Source organism: Hevea brasiliensis, chromosome 17, assembly GCF_030052815.1.
Source record: "Hevea brasiliensis isolate MT/VB/25A 57/8 chromosome 17, ASM3005281v1, whole genome shotgun sequence".
Lineage (NCBI taxonomy): Eukaryota > Viridiplantae > Streptophyta > Magnoliopsida > Malpighiales > Euphorbiaceae > Hevea > Hevea brasiliensis.
In genome coordinates, this window is record NC_079509.1 from 51,961,150 (window position 1) to 51,979,052 (window position 17,903).

General features: G+C 33.5%; 2 protein-coding genes across 3 annotated transcripts; one reads left to right on the forward strand and one right to left on the reverse strand.

Annotated features, from left to right (window-relative positions):
* Nucleotides 1-622: 622 nt before the first annotated feature.
* On the forward strand, nt 623-9,251 carry LOC110648114 (subtilisin-like protease SBT2.5). 2 transcript variants are annotated; one of them, XM_021802244.2, is made up of 11 exons: nt 623-879; nt 1,225-1,419; nt 2,498-2,642; nt 2,760-3,154; nt 3,713-3,808; nt 3,901-3,973; nt 4,768-5,053; nt 5,480-5,805; nt 6,244-6,511; nt 7,228-7,509; nt 8,631-9,251. In XM_021802244.2, the coding sequence occupies exons 2-11, from the start codon at nt 1,244-1,246 to the stop codon at nt 9,035-9,037; spliced, it is 2,454 nt and encodes an 817-aa protein (XP_021657936.2). In that variant the 5' UTR covers nt 623-879; nt 1,225-1,243; the 3' UTR covers nt 9,038-9,251. The 2 variants fall into 2 exon arrangements, with proteins under 2 accessions (XP_021657936.2, XP_021657930.2); XM_021802238.2 differs by having other exon boundaries at nt 662-879; nt 1,220-1,419.
* A 4,690-nt stretch (nt 9,252-13,941) lies between these two features.
* LOC110661305 (uncharacterized) lies at nt 13,942-14,600 on the reverse strand. Its single transcript, XM_021819897.2, has 2 exons — nt 14,452-14,600; nt 13,942-14,401 (listed from the first exon to the last, which is right to left on the reverse strand). The coding sequence occupies exons 1-2, from the start codon at nt 14,598-14,600 to the stop codon at nt 13,942-13,944; spliced, it is 609 nt and encodes a 202-aa protein (XP_021675589.2).
* Between the last annotated feature and the right edge of the window lie 3,303 nt (nt 14,601-17,903).

The following is a 17,903-nucleotide window of genomic DNA, read 5'->3' on the forward strand; positions in this document are numbered from 1 at the left end:
ATTTAAGAATTTCTCCAAATGAGAATATGATATTGATGATGAAAAATTGAAAATGAAAATTATCAAGAGAAAATGTATATATATATGTATATATTTTTTTTGTATAATTAATTTTAATTAAATTTAAAATTTTAAAATTTTAAAAATAATTATAATATTATTAAATTAAAATTTATTAGCAATAATAAAAAAAATATTTATCTTTAATTAATTATCATAAAATAGATCAAGTTTAAATTGCAAAGAAATTAGATAGAAAATAGATCAAGTTTTATTTTTTAGCACCAGGGGCTTGGATGGAGATTGGTTACAGCTAGATCAGCTTCTCAGGTGGCGCGTGCGTGAACAACAAAAACAACCATAACTCCATGCCTATTTTCGTCATTTCATGCTCAACCGTTTCCGGGTACTCTTCCGCGCCAAATATTCTCTCTCCTTTCCTCCACCGAAAAACTAATTACGTATTTATTTTATTCAAAGATACATTTTTTAAGAAATTCTGAAATTAATAATCTAATAATTAGAAAATTTTTAAGAATTAAATTAATTATCTAATTTATAATTAAATGATTGGAACGATTATAATATTAATTTGTGTTCCTTGTCTGTGCCTCTGCATGAAATTTATTTTATTTTATTTTATTTTGAAGAAAAAAAAAAAAACCCTCCTTTCTCTTTCTCTCTTTAACACTATCAGATGTGCCTCACTTGATCTCCATACTCTATACCCCCACACAAACAGAGAGAGAGAGATAGAGAGGGTCTCTGTCCCTTTTAATGCTCTCTCTTATCCAAATGCCATTTGCTTTCTTTTGCTTCCTTAGTTGTTGCTTTGACTCATCTTCTTTCTTTCTGATTTGATTCCTTGCTTGCGTTTCTGTAAGTGTTTGTGTTTATATTTCTTTTCTTTTCTTTTTTTCTGGGTTTTCTTTTTTTGGGTTTTTTTAGCAGCTGAATGTGGATTTCTTATATATTCCTTGCTTGCTTGGGTTGTTCATAAATGTGGATTCCTTTTTTTTTTTTTTAAAGAATTTTGTTTTTATTGTTTTATACTAGAAGCTAAATCTTTAGTTGAGTGTAGTGATTGAGCACTGGAACTTCTGTATGTGGTGTTCCAAATCTGATCTCTCGTGGAAGTCTTTCTAATTTTTTTCAAGTGTTTTCTTAGTTTGGTCATTACAAAGCTGCTGCTGATCGACTGTTTATGATTGTGATATAGAGCAGATCTTGTGAGTAACTAAAAATGAAGGTGGTTCAGCTTTTGTGCTCAATTCTTGTTTTGTTGGTCCTCCTGCCTACTGGGAAACCAGAGATTTATATTGTTACAGTGGATGGGGAGCCTGTCATAAGTTATAGAGGAGGTGTCCCTGGCTTTGATCCCATTGCTGTAGATACTGATGAGAAGATTGACACCACCAGGTATTGCAATTTGTGTTACTTGTGCTGTTTTTATTTTTTTGTTATTTTTTATTTTTTTATGTATATTATGTTCTAGTGGAGTACCATTTAATGTTAGCCAGCTTGAGATTCCTTCATAATTTTTCCATGTATGAACTTTTGACTTTTTAGGTTTGACCATGTTTTAATTCTTCAGATGGGATCTTGATTCCGGAGGTCTCTTTGTTGGACTATGTGCTTTTGTTGATCAACATATGTGCTGTTAGACTATATCAAGAGTTGGATTGACTTATCTGTTTCAAGTGTCAAATTTTCTCATATTCAATCTTCTTTGAAGTTTTGGTTGTCTAAACTAATTCTCAGTGCAGGGGATTGATTCCACTGACCTGCTGATAATGTGTTAACTATGATAAAGTATTCTTAGCTACTATTATTCGCCTTCTATGTGTTCTTGCTTAGATAAATGATTAAGTCTTCTAAAATAAAATTGGTTGGTGAAGAAGTTTTGGAACTTGAAACGATCCGCAACATCTCTTTGCACACGTAAGCTAATAATAAGAAGAACCTTGTAGGAAAGTAGAAGTAGCAATAAGGGGGATTTATAAAGTCAAAGTACAGAGTTCTCTGTGTCCCAAGTGCCACTAGTTGGGGCCTTCAGGGTAAAATTTGCAGTATAGTTCATCCCCTATCTGAGTTACCATCCAATTTGTTACTTGTCTTAAATTATCTATATAAATGTATCCATGTTTGGTCAGTCATATGAACTTTATTCTTCGACTTTGCTATAGTTTCTTTACAGCTAGTTCCTTGTTTTAAAGGAAGTTAATGTGACACTAGCCTTGCAATCTGTATGAAGGAATCTTCTTCCTTTTTTTATAATGACATTTTATATTTAATTGATGGCCCATGCTTCTTGTTTGGCCAAAGCAAACATGTGCTTCATGCTTGACCAAATATAGATTCTTTCCTGTCCTAGTCTTTTAATCTGTATTACTTAACGTGCATGATCTCTCACTGCTTTCTGCTGTGATATTTAATTGAATTAGTAAATCTATTTATTCTCACTCTTTCTTTCCCTGTTCTCTGGACATCATTTCAGTCAATTGGTCACATCCTATGCTCAGCATCTTGAAGAGAAACATGACATGCTTCTTGGTTCACTGTTGGACCATGGAACGTACAAGAAACTCTACAGCTATAGGCATCTTATAAATGGTTTTGCTGTTCATATATCCCCTGAACAGGTGCGACCTTAATTAAACTTCTTCATGTACCCTTTCTCTAGGGATATTCTTAAGTGATTGATATTTAGTTCTCCTTTTTCTTTCTTATTCCCTTACATTGTTCCAACATATTAGTAGGCAGAAACCCTAAGGTGTGCCCCAGGAGTGAAGTCTGTGGAGAGAGATTGGAAGGTGAGGAGACTCACAACACATACTCCACAGTTTTTGGGGCTTCCAACTGGTGTTTGGCCAACAGGAGGTGGGTTTGACAGGGCTGGAGAGAACATTGTGATAGGATTTGTTGACTCTGGAATTTATCCTCACCATCCAAGCTTTGCAACATACAACACTGATCCATATGAGCCTGTTCCACAGTACAGAGGAAAATGTGAAGTTGATCCTGATACTAAGAAAGACTTTTGCAATGGAAAGATTATTGGCGCCCAACATTTTGCTGAAGCTGCTATAGCAGCTGGGGCTTTCAACCCTTCTATTGATTTTGCTTCTCCCATGGATGGTGACGGACATGGAAGGTTAGATCCCATACTTTGTACATTACCAATTCAAGGGAAAAACTATGTTACCGTTTAATCATTTTATTTTGGCTTGAGTTTTATTCTACTTTTGTGTTGCATTATTTGAAGGGAAATGTTATAGTCTCATAAAGTAAAAACATCTCTATTTGTCTATTGTGCATAGGTTATAACAGAAATTGAAATCACCATTGGAGAAACTTAGCAGTTAGCGTGCCAATACTCATTAAGCAAATTTAAATACAAATGCTTATGTGAATACATGCTTGTGCATATGCAAATAAATGTTATCGTTTTTCATTGGACTGAAACGATAAAATACTTTTGACCATTCCTTAAAAATGTTGTAATCATAGAACTGCGTATGTGTATTATGAATTGGGATAATGTGGTGCCTTCTTCTTCTTCTTCTTCTTCTTCTTCTTCTTCTTTTGAAAAAAAAGAAGCTGCAGAAGTGTTATTATGACATTAAGATTTTAAAAACTTTTATCAGACTTCAAGTGGAGCTGTATAATAACTTTGATACTTTTTCTGTGGTTTCTGTGTGATTATTATCAGCCATATAGCTGCTATTGCAGCAGGAAATAATGGTATTCCTGTGAGAATGCATGACCATGAATTTGGGAAAGCAAGTGGGATGGCTCCTCGTGCTAGGTGAGGATAATAACTTTCGCTGGCCACATCCAATTTGAAAATTTTAATACTATCATTTATTTGGTGTAACAAGTAAGATTATTTGTCTTCAGGATTGCTGTATATAAGGCACTCTACAGGCTTTTTGGAGGCTTTATTGCAGACGTAGTAGCTGCTATTGATCAGGTGTTCTATTATTTTGTGACAACAAGCAACTAAATAGGAGAATGTTGTTATTGTTGTTTAATATGTTGTGGCCCTTCTTTAATTTATTTTCTCTTTTTTGTCATCAATTGGGATTTTTTTGGAGATTGGGTGCAGTTACTAATTCATGATCTAGCATGTACAGAATAAAAACTTCATTATTGATTCTACGAGAATTTTTATGAAAACCTTTCATTTGCTTCTCTTCGATGGAGGTTTTGTTTTCCTAGAATGTATCCTAAACTAATTCTTCTTTTGATGATCGATTCAACATTTGATCAACTCATAGTTTTTTTACTGAATATTGCTTGTCAATTTAATGGACTTCTTATAAGCTGTCAAATTTTCTCTGCCATCCTTTTAACTTGTGAGCAAAAATTTGCGGTTTAGATTTTTTTTTTTTGGTAGAATATCTTTAAGTTGTTTCTATAACTGAGGCTTCTTTGTACTTGTTTTTTATTACTATGAAGGAAAAATGTCTATGGCTCACCTCCACTATTGAGCTGAATATACATGTAAAACATGTGCCTTGTTTTAGCCATCTCATGTTGAAAGTAGAAATAAAGATATGGAAGTTCTCATTTATTGGTTCAGAGTGCTGGATTCATACTATCAGCTATCAACTATTAATAATAGCTGAACCAAATGGGCCCCAAGTATTATTTTACTTATCTATTGCACATCAGTTTTGGTGGTTAAATGTTCATGGGATTGCTTCAAGCTGAGGGACTCATTATATTTTCTTATTTTTATTTTTCAATTTCCTTTCTGAACAGGCTGTTCATGATGGAGTTGATATACTCAATCTCTCAGTGGGTCCTAATAGCCCTCCAGCAACCACCAAGACAACATTTTTAAATCCCTTTGATGCTACGCTTCTTGCAGCTGTGAAAGCTGGTGTATTTGTTGCACAGGCGGCTGGTAATGGAGGTCCCTTCCCTAAAACATTGGTTTCTTATAGTCCCTGGATAACATCTGTAGCAGCTGCCATTGATGATCGGAGATACAAGAACCATCTGACTCTTGGAAATGGAAAAATTTTACCTGGAATTGGATTGTCACGTAAGTTTCACTACTTGCATATTAGTTTCTTCTAAAATGATATCCTTCGGGAAGGGAGGTTGCTTAATATGAAGGATACTGTAACTACATGTGATGACCATTCATCTTGTCATCACAATTTAGGTGCCTTGTGTTCCTGTGAAATTCTCCAGACTGTATTTGGCTTGCATGGATCCATTTAATTGTTGTACGTTACCTCTTTTTCAGTGAACACAGGTTTGGGAATGCTATTGAAAATGTTTTAGCTTTATAAACAAATCAAAATTGCCACAGTTTCAATTGAGAATGAAGCAACTTTAAAACGCCACATGAGGGATGTCGCACTCGTGATGCTATGTCACTGAATTGTGTTAAATTAAGTGTTTTAATGTCATCTCTTGGATTTACTTCTGGATTCTAAAGCTAACACTAACCTGATTACTGCAGCCTCTACAAATCCAAATCAAACATATACCTTGGTTGCTGCAAATGATGTACTACTAGATTCTTCAGTAATGAAGTACAGTCCTTCAGACTGCCAGAGACCAGAACTGTTGAACAAAAACTTGGTTAAGGGGAATATACTTCTTTGTGGCTATTCCTTCAATTTTGTTGCTGGTACTGCATCTATAAAAAAGGTTTCAGAAGCAGCCAAGAGTCTTGGTGCAATTGGATTTGTTCTTGCTGTGGAAAATGTTTCTCCAGGAACAAAGTTTGATCCTGTCCCTGTTGGTATTCCTGAGATTCTCATCACCGAAGTCTCTAAATCAATGGTAATCTTCTTGAATTCTCACCTATTATTATCTCATTAACCTGAAAACTATTTACCTTGTTACTCATGTGGTTTGCTTGGAGTCTTTGAAATTCTTTAGTTTATATTTTTGTGTTACATATAATTTTTGTGATTTTTGAATTATAGTGCCTCCTGTCTGCTATATAATTACTCTAACAGCCAATAATAATTATCATATTCCGAACTGTTATGCTTATAACTTTTGCTTTACCAGCTATATTTTATTTTACTGCTACCACTTCTTAGATGCTTTAGAGAAATGCTTTTTGTTGTTGATTAGTTCAGTGCTTTAGCCACTATTGATTTTGCTCTTGCCTCCCTACTTCTCTCCCTCACAAAGTACAAATTATTTTTATGTTACTTGTGATTGATTCTTATAAATATGCATTTTGGTTCTTGGGTATCATTGTCATTCCAGGCTCTTATAGATTATTACAACATTTCGACACCAAGAGATTGGACTGCACGAGTGAAGAGCTTCAATGCTACTGGAAGCATTGGTGACGGTTTGATGCCTATACTCCATAAATCAGCACCACAGGTGGCATTATTCTCTGCTCGAGGGCCCAACATAAAAGATTTCAGTTTCCAAGATGCTGATCTTCTTAAGCCAGATATCTTGGCTCCCGGTTCTCTTATTTGGGCTGCTTGGTCTCCAAATGGAACAGACGAGCCAAATTATGTTGGTAAATAAATTATCAAATTCTGTATACTCTATGTTAATGCCTTAAAACTTGGTCAGTCTAGGAGTGGCAGAGTTGAAGGAACTTTATGCACATTGAGAGGGCAAGGGCGTGAGGAGAGGTTTCATGAGGTTTGGAGTCCTGTTAACTTATATCACTTACTTTGGTCACTTTTAAAGGAGCTCGATGATGAATGCTTGGAGTCCTCTGACTTAAACTCTTGTAGCTAGATGATGAACTCTTGAAGCTAGGGATGACGATATTTGACCTAACCTGAATTCCTTCGATGACATAAGGTCAAAACCTGAACCAAAAATTTGAAGGTTAATTGGGTCATTACTCAACTAATATGAATGGCCTGAAATAATTTGATTTTAGAGTCCAAAATAAATAATAATGTAAAAAACACCAAAATAATTGTGAAAATAACTTGCCTAATCCAGAATATTTGAAATTAATCCCTATAAATTGACCTATTGAGTATTGAATGATCCTAGCCTATGTAAACTCAAAATGACCTAACCTATTGCTACCTTCACTTGAATCATTCATGCTCCATTTTGTGCGAGGAAGTAGAATATATGAAATTCAAAATCTCTCTTTCTTTCCCCATCTTATTGTGTATGAATTTAAAAACTTAAAAGAGCACGCATATAATAGCAAATATAAAGGAAAAAAAAATTATATTTGCATAATATGCATTTAACTTCTTGGAGCAGGAGAAGGATTTGCCATGATATCTGGAACGAGTATGGCTGCACCCCATATAGCAGGGATAGCTGCGCTTGTGAAGCAGAAACATCCTCATTGGAGTCCTGCTGCCATCAGATCAGCCTTAATGACAACAGCAACACAGCAGGACAGAGCAGGAAGCCCTCTTCAAGCGCAACAGTACTCTGAAACAGAAGCCATGAAGCTGGTCGCAGCTACCCCCTTTGATTACGGAAGTGGTCATGTTAATCCAAGGGCTGCTCTGGACCCTGGACTAATCTTTGATGCAGGTACTTTTGCTTCTCACCCTTCATGTGTTTCTCTGTGCGTGCATAATATCTATCTATCTATATATATATATATATATATATATATATATATATTAGTTGATGGGATGCAATTTAACGCTAAATTAGCTTAATAACATGCAGTCTTGCAAATTATGCAAGTCATTTTGCTTCGAACTTTGTGAAATACAGAATTATTGCCAGAAATTTTTTGTGAATTATTCAAACATTTTCTCTGCAGTTAGTTATAGATTCATTGACTTGGAATGTAATGCCATTGATTATCATGAAACTTTAAAAAATCTTAAGTTCTGTTCTGATTTTGCCCTAATTTACAAACAATTTAGGAGATGAGAAAGGTGATGATATGGAAATAGAATTTGGAAGCATGGCTGAAAACATATAGGAGTCTTGAAGGGATTTGAAGTATGTTTTCTGAAAAATGATTTATTTTATACTCTCTTAATGTCTCACTTTACAAGAGTACAAAGATGGGTTCCAACTCAAGCCTCAATTTCTAGGTAGATAAATTTCTACTAATACCCAATTTTAGGTGCAACATAGCTCGTGTTTGTTTCTAAGTATAGTGAGATTGATCTTGAATTCTATGTGCATTTTCAATTATATCCTACACCGTCAATATTATCAATTTGATTCATAAGTTACTGATTTGCATTAATCATATCCAATGCTCTAGCACAAATTCTTTGCTTCCTTTTTTGGTTCTAGGTGGGAAAAGCTTGAATGCTTGCTCATGCAATAACGCAGGAATCTGATCATTGGTTGCCCCAGTGGCGGGTCCAGAAATTTTTTTTTGGGATTAATATATAAAAAAATTTTTAAAAATTAATAAGTTACTAATACCATGTTGTACTTGTGAACTGAGTTTATTAGATTTAGCTTAGGAAAGAAAAGTAGAATTATCTTTTTGAGTTTGAATATATTCTTAATAAAATTACCATGTAGTATTTGACATGGCTGCCTCTGAAAATTTTTAAATGCACTTCATTTATTCTCTCTATTTTAGCTTCACTGAATCACTATATATTTTTATGCACTTATCCATTCAATTTAGTGCTCAACTGAACAATGCCAAAATGACTTCCTTATGTTCTTTTTGGTAGGTTACGAAGATTACCTTGGGTTCTTATGCACGACACCTGGAATTGATTCCCATGCGATTAAGAACTATACAAACTCTCCTTGCAACTACACCATGAGCCATCCATCAAATTTCAACAACCCATCAATCACTGTATCCCATCTAGTGAAAACTCAAACAGTTACTCGCACGGTTACAAATGTTGCTGAGGAAGAAACCTATGTGATCACAGCAAGAATGCAACCATCTATTGCCATTGAAGCTACCCCTTCAGCAATGACACTAAAGCCCGGTGCATCACGGAAGTTCTCTGTTAGTCTCACTGTTCGATCAGTAACTGGAACATATAGTTTTGGAGAAATATTCATGAAAGGCAGCCGAGGGCATAAAGTAAGGATTCCTGTGGTAGCTAAGGGATACTGGCGATAAAATGAGTTATCTGGTGATCTAAATTAAGTTTCTATAGTTTTGATATTCTTTGCAACATGTAGTAATAAGATATAAGGCTAGATGTGTTCAATCCAAAATATATATGTGGGATAGTTGTATAGGTAACCAGTGTAAGGGAGAGACCCCTAGTTTCTTCCAGTTATAAATTTTACTAATTTCTTTAGTAATTTCATTACTCCTTTGCCATGAAGAATTTCTAGTTCCCATTTTTTGTATCAATATTTTTTTTTCCTTATCCAATAGAAATTCAACAAGATCATAACCCGTGTTGAAGGAGAAATTATTTAATGCAAACAATTTATATGCAATAGATAAATTTTGATCATTGATTATGATAGGAACTACATAAGATTTACCATGATCAATGGTTATAACAAAACTGTTACATATACAACAATTGTATTCTAAAATTTCTTAGTGTTGATGTATCTTCTACTTCATTGGTCAACTTTATAACTCTTTTACTTGGCTTTTGCTTTTGGAAATATTTTATGATCCAAGTTTAAACATATTTTCTTTAAGGTTTGGATCATCATGAGAGTTTTGATCCTTTGCTGCAGAGCAAGGGCAGGGGAAATATGTTTAGCTCAGGAAAATGTTGGGTTTGATGTGAGCGGGAATGAGTTTATCATTATTATTATTATTTAATTTTCTGCAAAAATCTGAGAAATATTGTTAATCGGAACTTTGGATTTACATCAGAGTATTAAATTAATTGCAGATTGTTACACAATAGATGCCTAAACCCAGAATTTGATGCAAATATTAGCAGGCTAAAAAGAGCAAATTTGCAGCAGCAATATCAGTTTAAAAACAAAAATGGTTGATCACCTAATTCCGGTAATCACCGGCTCTTTTGCACTAATCTCAGTCATATAATTATTTGATATAATAAAACATGTCTCCTCATTTGATTTAAGTCTCCTAACTGTCTTTTGATGAAAAGGGGTTTGCATCCATTCAGAATGGTCAACCCAAACTCATTTGTCAAGTTTGGGCCAATGCTCCATTAGCTTCTTAAATTTGTTGCACATGTTACTTTAGTTTATTTTAACATGAACATATGTATAATTACATATCAAAATAACTAATGAATTTAATGCTTTTATCTAATCATTTATATTTATCAATTTGTTTAGGTTTTCTCCTAATGTGAGACTTAGATTCCTAACAACATTTACTAAATCTTTTTATCATTGTTTATGTGCTAAATTGATTTTACTCAATTTGAGTGTGCCAAAAGCAGACATTGCCTTTTTCTCATGTGTGTATTATATTGCGAGTGCGTCAAGGAAGCTAAAGTCTCAAGTGTGTAATGTAAATGCACTATCTTGACTGTCAATTTAAATGATTGGTGATAAACAACGGGCTGAATTTTTTTCTCGGGTTCCTTGACTCCATTAGGATGTGTTTCATCAAGATCTCTACCTAAATCAATTTTGCGAAATTTGAGAAAATGAGATTGATTGCTGAAAAATTAAATGATTGCAGTAAATGTTATGCTTGAAAACTAAAGGTTGTCCATGGCTGATTACTTCAAAAAGTAAATCCATGCAAAGAAGGTAAAATTTGTGTTTGATCAAAAAAGTAAGTTGCTTGTTGAGACAAAGTATGTACAGAAAATGTAAATGAGATCTTTGAAAATTTGAAAAACTAATTTGCTTGAAAATGCAAGCATTTATAGAAAATTGTAAACTTGGGCTTGCAGAAAAATTAAAGAATTGATTTTCAAGTATTGAAATATGAATAGAAAATTGTAGATTGTATTGAAAATTGAAAATATTGATTACAGGAATTAAAATATTTACAGAAGAATTAGAAATTGATTGCCTAAAATGAAAATAATAAGGCTGAAATGAAATTGATTCTAAGCCAAAAAAAACTAAAAGGATGGTGAAATTAAAGAAAAAGGTTGAATTAAAAAGAGCTGAACTAAGGCATTGTGTTCGTCAGGTTGTGTTGGCTGAATGATTGTGAATTGAAAATGAAGTCTTGATACTCTATTTATAGAGGTTGGTTTCTTAGTGGCCATGTCTGCTACATCAAGTTTACTTGGTGACCTAGTCTGCTGTACTAAGTTGTAATCAGCTTTCTGTACCTTGAATGAGTTACTGCATCATGTCTAATTGGTAGATATGCTTGGGCTTGCAAGACTCCTTGATGAAGCATATAAGTTTATCAATGACGAAGTTCTTAAGCAGCCTATAGCAACTATCTGGACGTCTATGCTTAGGTTTTCCAAGATGCATGAGAATTTGGATTTTGGAGTACAAGTTGCTAAGCATCTATTAGCCATTGAACCTAAAATCCAAGTCGCAGTGTTATGCTCTTTAACATATATGCTTTGGCAAGTAGAATGGACCAAGTGAAAATGGCTAGAAATATTATAATTCAAAAATTTTTAAAGAAGCTAGCACAATAGAAGTTGATCATAAGGCTTATTTGTTTGGAATGGGTGACAAGTCTCACCCTGAGACAAATGAAATTTATCAAATATTTAGATAAATTAATGCCATGGTGTAGAGAAGCAGGTTATGCAGTTGTACCTACTCTTACACCCATAGTATTGAAATAATTCAACTAAAACACCTTAGAATCACATGCATAAGAGCTTAAAACATAAAAATGAATTAAGTTGAATTTAATTAGAAACTAACCTGGCTTAGAACAATCCATTGATGAACCTAATTTGGAAGAATCCCTTATCAAGGTTCTTGAATTTAGCTTGGTTTCCTCCTTTCAATCAACCCAAGATTGATGGTAATGCTCTCTCCAATTTTCTTATATAATCTCTAGAAAGAAGAAGATGCGATTCTGGGTTAGTAAAAGAGGAAGCTAGGCTTATAAATTAAGAGATTTTTGGGCCCTTTATCAAAGCCCACACATACATTTCCACATTTAAAATTAGAGCATAGCGCACTAACTCATATCAATAAAATTGGGCTATCCTTATGTTTCAGGCCAGCTTCAAGCTCAGTTCACTTGGAAATAAAACCCACAATAATATTGCCCACAATAGATAGATTTTCTCATATTCTCCCACTTGGTCATTATTATTGTGATTAAGTTTTAAAAATAAAATAAGAAAAAAAAATATTTGACTAAGATTAAACTTGAAACAACTCTAATAGTTGTCAATCCAATAAGATTACCAAAATCAAAACATAGCAGCAGCTATATTATTATACAACTTAGCACCTTCTATAATTAAGTATTCCAACAATTCTATTGACATGAATAAAATGTGACAGTGTGGCAAGATATAACAACACTCACTTTATGATCTAATAAAAATGTGCCGTTGCTCTTGTCAGTCACCAACTTTTTTACTTTATGTGACTCAAGTGTGCTTCAGAAATATTCATTATAATCAACGCTTCCCTTTTGAGTAAATGCTCTGGCAACTAATTTGGCTTCAAACGTTTCTACATTTCCTTTGGAGTCCTTTTTAGTTTTCTAAACTCATTTACAACCAATTGGTCTACAACCTGCAGGTAATTCAACAAGTTCCCACACACCATTGTAGTCCATAGATTGCATTTCATTTTTCATTGCTTTCCACCATAGATCCAATTGATCTAGATACCCAATGAAATAGCAATGAGTTGATCTTAATTGCAATTGCCTTCAATGGGATTATAAAGACGTATTTTGAAGGACAACACCAAACACGAAAGTGATTTAAGCTAGGTTTCCTTCTAGTCCATTATTCAAATGGAGTCTTAAGCATAGACTTACTAGGGACCCTATTGGGGATATATAATGCATTTTTAATGGCCTCTCCCTAAAGATAGTTTGGGAGATTGGTTCTAGACATCATTCTCCTCGTTATTTCTTGAAGGGTGGTGCGATTCTACCTTTTAGCCACTCCATTTTGTTCTAGACTACTTGGCGTAGTAAACTAAGCTACTATCCCACGTCCTTCTAAATATTTGGCAAATGGTCCTTTTATTTGTCCACTTATTCCATATTTGCAATAATATTCACCACCTTGGTCACATTTAACTAACTTGACGACTTTTCCCAACTATTTCCCAACTTCAATCTTGAAAATCTAGAATTTATCAAGAGCTTCATACTTTTCTTTAATTAAGAACAGATAAGCATATCGGGAAAAATCATCAATAAAAGTTTTAAAAAAATTGTCTCGTATTGTGGGTGAATAAGGTCCACTTATGTGTATATGAATTATTTTTAAAAGGTTAGAAGTGTGAGTAGATTCTTTTTTCTTAATTTTGGTTAGCTTACCCCTACAATAGGCAACACATGTTTCTAGGTCACTAAAGTCAAGAATAGGTAAGATACCATTCTTAATTAACCTTTCTACCTTTCCCTAGAAATGTGGCTTAGTCGTTTATGCCACAACATGGAAGACTTTTCTTTTGTTAAGGATCTTTTGGCAACAACATGCTCAACATTTTATGAAGTGGAATAGATTTATTTGAGCTTAAACAAAGTCTATACAAACCATATAACAAAACACAACAACCAACTACTTTTGAGTTAAAAGCTATATTTACACAACCTACTTTAAACTCAAAAGCATAACCAAGTTTGTCTATTATAGAAACTGATATTAAGTTTCACTTAAAAGACAATAGATACAAAACATATCCCAAAAAGAGCTTAAAATCAAAGTCTAGTTTTAAACAAACATCTCTAACAAACTCTACTTCCACTTCATCATTATTACCAACTGTGAGCTTTAACTCCCCCTTATTTGGTCTCCTCTTGTTTGTGAACCCCTGTGTTCTCATGCTTCTTTTGGGACACTTAACTTTCTTATGACCTTTCTTTTTACAAAAGAAACACTTCATTTCTTTCTTAGTGATACCTTTGGGACTAGCCATAACACTAGATTGACCAGTTTCTTTATTGTGATGTTAAACAATACTAGGAGCAGAAGCCTTGAATTTCTTACCTTTCTTCTTTTGGTGAGGTATAGACACAAGCAGAATAGTACTAGAATGCTTTGCCTTCAGTTTGTCTTCCTTAACAGCACATATGGCAATGAAATTGTTGACATTCCAGGGTTCTTCCTTTGAATTGTAAGTTGTTATATTTGTCCCAAACTCTAGAGGTAGAGTATTCAAGGCTTGATGGACAATGCAAGCATCTAGAAGAATAACGTCTAGATTTTTTAGTTTATTTTCAATATGGACCATTATCAGAATGTACTCCCTAACTCCTCCAACGTCATTATACTTCATTGAATATAGTTGTTTCAAGAGTGTACCAATCTCAGCATTGATTGATACTTTGTACCTCTGAGATACTATAGTGAGAAATTCTTTTGCTATAGTAGTTTCTAAAAGACCACTTAGCAAATGCTCTAGAATTGACCTTTTAATAATCAAATAGAACATATGATTTGACTTATATCAGCTGGTTACACTTGCTTTTCTGTATCAGAACTAGCATCTGTAAGATCAGTAGACTTAGGAGTTACCATAGCAAGATTAACATTTACTAACTCCATAGCAAGTTTAACATCTCTCTTCCATGTCTTGAAGTTAGAGCCAGTCAATATTTCAATAGTCATCATATTATTATTAATAAAAAATGTGGTTGAAAAAGTGATAATGTAGTTATGTTAGCATAATACAAATTAATTCTAGCACTTCAAGCCATAGAAAAGCATTATTTATAAGAATTTAGCACATCACCTTATAAACACCTTTGGGCATATTATATAGTATGTAATTAAAAATTCTTTATATAAAAGCAATTCAGAAATTTACCTAATCTTTGTAAATTTATCACCTTTGTGTATACAAATTACTTAGACTAATTCATTTCCAATCATATGTTTTATATGTATCATCTCAAAATTTAATATATGATCAACACCTTTGGGTTGAATAATTGTTCATTAAATTTGAGACATCCCAAAAATCATGTACTACCAATATCTCTTAAAAATTCAGCGAAAAAGGTCACTTTGGTGGCTACATTGGATTATAAACAAATAAAGCATAACAAATTATTTACATGGATTGAAGAAAATTCAACCGAATTCATGCAATTTTCTCAAGGTTCTAATACTACATGTTGAAAGAATTCAACTAAAGAATCCTAGAATCTCTTGCATAAGAGCTTAAAACATAAAAATGAATTGAGTTGAATTTAATAAGAAACTAACCTGGTTTAGAAGAATCCATTGATGAACTTGATTTGGAAGAATCCAATGATGATCAAGGTTCTTGACTTTAGCTTGGTTTTCTCCTTTCAACCAACCCAAGGTTGATGGCAATGCTCTCTAGAAAGAAGAAGATGAGATTCTGGGTTAGGAAAAGACGAACCTCGCCTCATAAGTTAAGAGTTTTTATGGGCCTTCCAACAAAACCCATAATCTCTTGGCCCATATATGCATTTCCAAATTTAAAATTAGAGCCTAACCCACTAAGTCAAATTAATAAAATTAGGCTATCCTTATCTTTCTTGCCAGTTAAAAATAAAACCCATAATAATATTACCCACAATAGATAGATTTTCTCACACATACCTTATCAGTCCCAAAATGTTACTGTTGGACTTAATCAATGTTTTGATGATAATAAATAATTAGTGTGTTATTAATCTATCTTGGAAGTGTTTGTGTTAAGATTGTAGGTCCCAAGTTCAAAATTAAGAAATTGCTTCAAATCAAGATTGAAAGAGAGCAAGAAATTAAAGTAAAGATCAAGGAGACACAACAGTGTAAATTTTTTCTTTTTTCTTATGAATCTCAATTGGTTGGTTATGTTAGCTCAAGTCTAGGATTTTGTAAAATCTCTTAGTATCTCTATTTTTTACTATTTCTTGACCAAGAGGGAGTAAAATGAAATTTTTACTTTTGAGAAATACAAATTTGTTTTTGAAAGTGTTTTCATTGAAGAGTTTATCAAATTTGCTTTCTAATGATTTAAACGGATCAAAAATCTGAGTTTGGTTCAAAAAGTTATGAGTTCCTGAAGTTTGTTTACACTTTTGTCCAAAAAACACTTCGGCAGTTGAAGGTAAAAACTTTGGTAGCTGAACTTTAGTTTTGAAAATAAGTTTTTGGTGCCCCAACTTTCGACAGCCGATGTAAGGGACTTCAGCAACCAAATATGGGTTTCCGCAACTCGATAAAATGGGGTTTTGGGTGGTTGAACGACTATATTAGCATTTAATACACCCCTAATGGTTATTTTCTTGCTCAAACTATAAATAGAGACTATTTATGACTACAGAGAAGTTACAATAACTATTTCTTTGAGAATTTATTGTGTTCAAAAGATTTTCTTCTTCTTTCTCTCTATAACTTGAGCTACCATAATTAATTATCGAAAGCTAGATTGTTTGAGCTATAATTTTTTAGTTCAGAGAGTTTGTTCAAGGTTATTGTAAGCATTTATTATAACTTGAGTGTGGTAGAGCATTAAATTGCTCTAGTGTGTAAAGGGATTTATAAAAGAGCAATGATTTGCTCTTGTGGTATTTGTAAGGCTTCACCCAAAGAAGAATTATAATGGAGTTAACTCTCAGGGAACGTTTTGAGGAGAGGATGTAAGCTTGGGATAGTCGAACCTCTATAAATCTCTTGTGTTATTTTTTTCTCCTTTTCTTTATGCCATTTTTTCAAAAATACTACCTAGCCTTCAAATTTTTAATTAACACCCAATTTACCCCCCCCCCCCCCCTCTTGAGTTGCTACAAGGGATAACAAATAGTATCAAAGCTAGTCTCTATTCAACAAAGATTTAATCATCTTGGAGCAAAGATTAATGGCAACCTCAACGCACAAGAAGGTCAATCAATGGTAAGACCTCCTTTTTTTTAATGGTAATGACTTCCTATATTGGAAAAATAGGATATATTATTTTCTTAAATCAAAAGCAGTAGATTTATGGGATATTTTAGAAAATGGGCCATTCAACCCAACCAAAATAGTATATATAGTGTGCATGTAGCTAAACCAAAGGGTGAATGGAGTGTGTAAGAGAAAAGAAGAGTTGCTCTAAATGATAAAGCTATTCATGTTTTATTTTGTGCACTAAGTAGAAGTGAATATAATAAAGTGTGTATGTGTAGGAGGGGGGCGTGAGGCAAAATATTATCCATTGGAATTATATAAAATGCACCAGGTAATGCCTAGGAAAGATGGTGGAATTACAATGATCTCACTTAAGTACCACCTCCTTAGACAGCATTTCCTAGACATGCACTTTATACAATCCTAATAGAATCAAACCACTGGTAAGTACCGTCTTCCCATAACACTACCACAGTACTAAGGATTTATGCCACGAAGGCATAGATAGACAGGAGTCGCCACCAGGGTAATAACTGGGACATATTCAGTGTTTCTGCCGAGGGTCATGGATGGCAACTTACTTCTTACAGAGTTTTCACAACCGTCATTACCATAGCCCAATGTCTAGGTTCGGGATAGTGGGTACGTAAGGGGAAGGTGTTAGGCACCCCTTACGCCTGGTCTAACCTCGTTAATTCGAGTGCCAGTCCTCTACTAATGTTTCTAGAAGTCTTTTTTATTATTCCTTTATTAAACTTTATCCTAAAAAATGCAATTCTAATCCTACACACGTAATTAATTCACAAAAGGGTTGTTGTTTACACACAATTTTCATGCACAAGTAATTCCTATATATGGGGTTGCTAATTATTTAAATGATATTTACCAGATGATTAAATTTAATTTATTATTGAGAATTTAATTTAAAAACAAATTCAATTTCAAATAACCCCACGTTTCTATTTAACCTAATTAATTAATTTTTACCAAGTTACCCTAAGGATAATTGAACTAAGTTAATTATGTACATGTGCAATTTATTCTAATATCACATAAGGCCCAAACAAT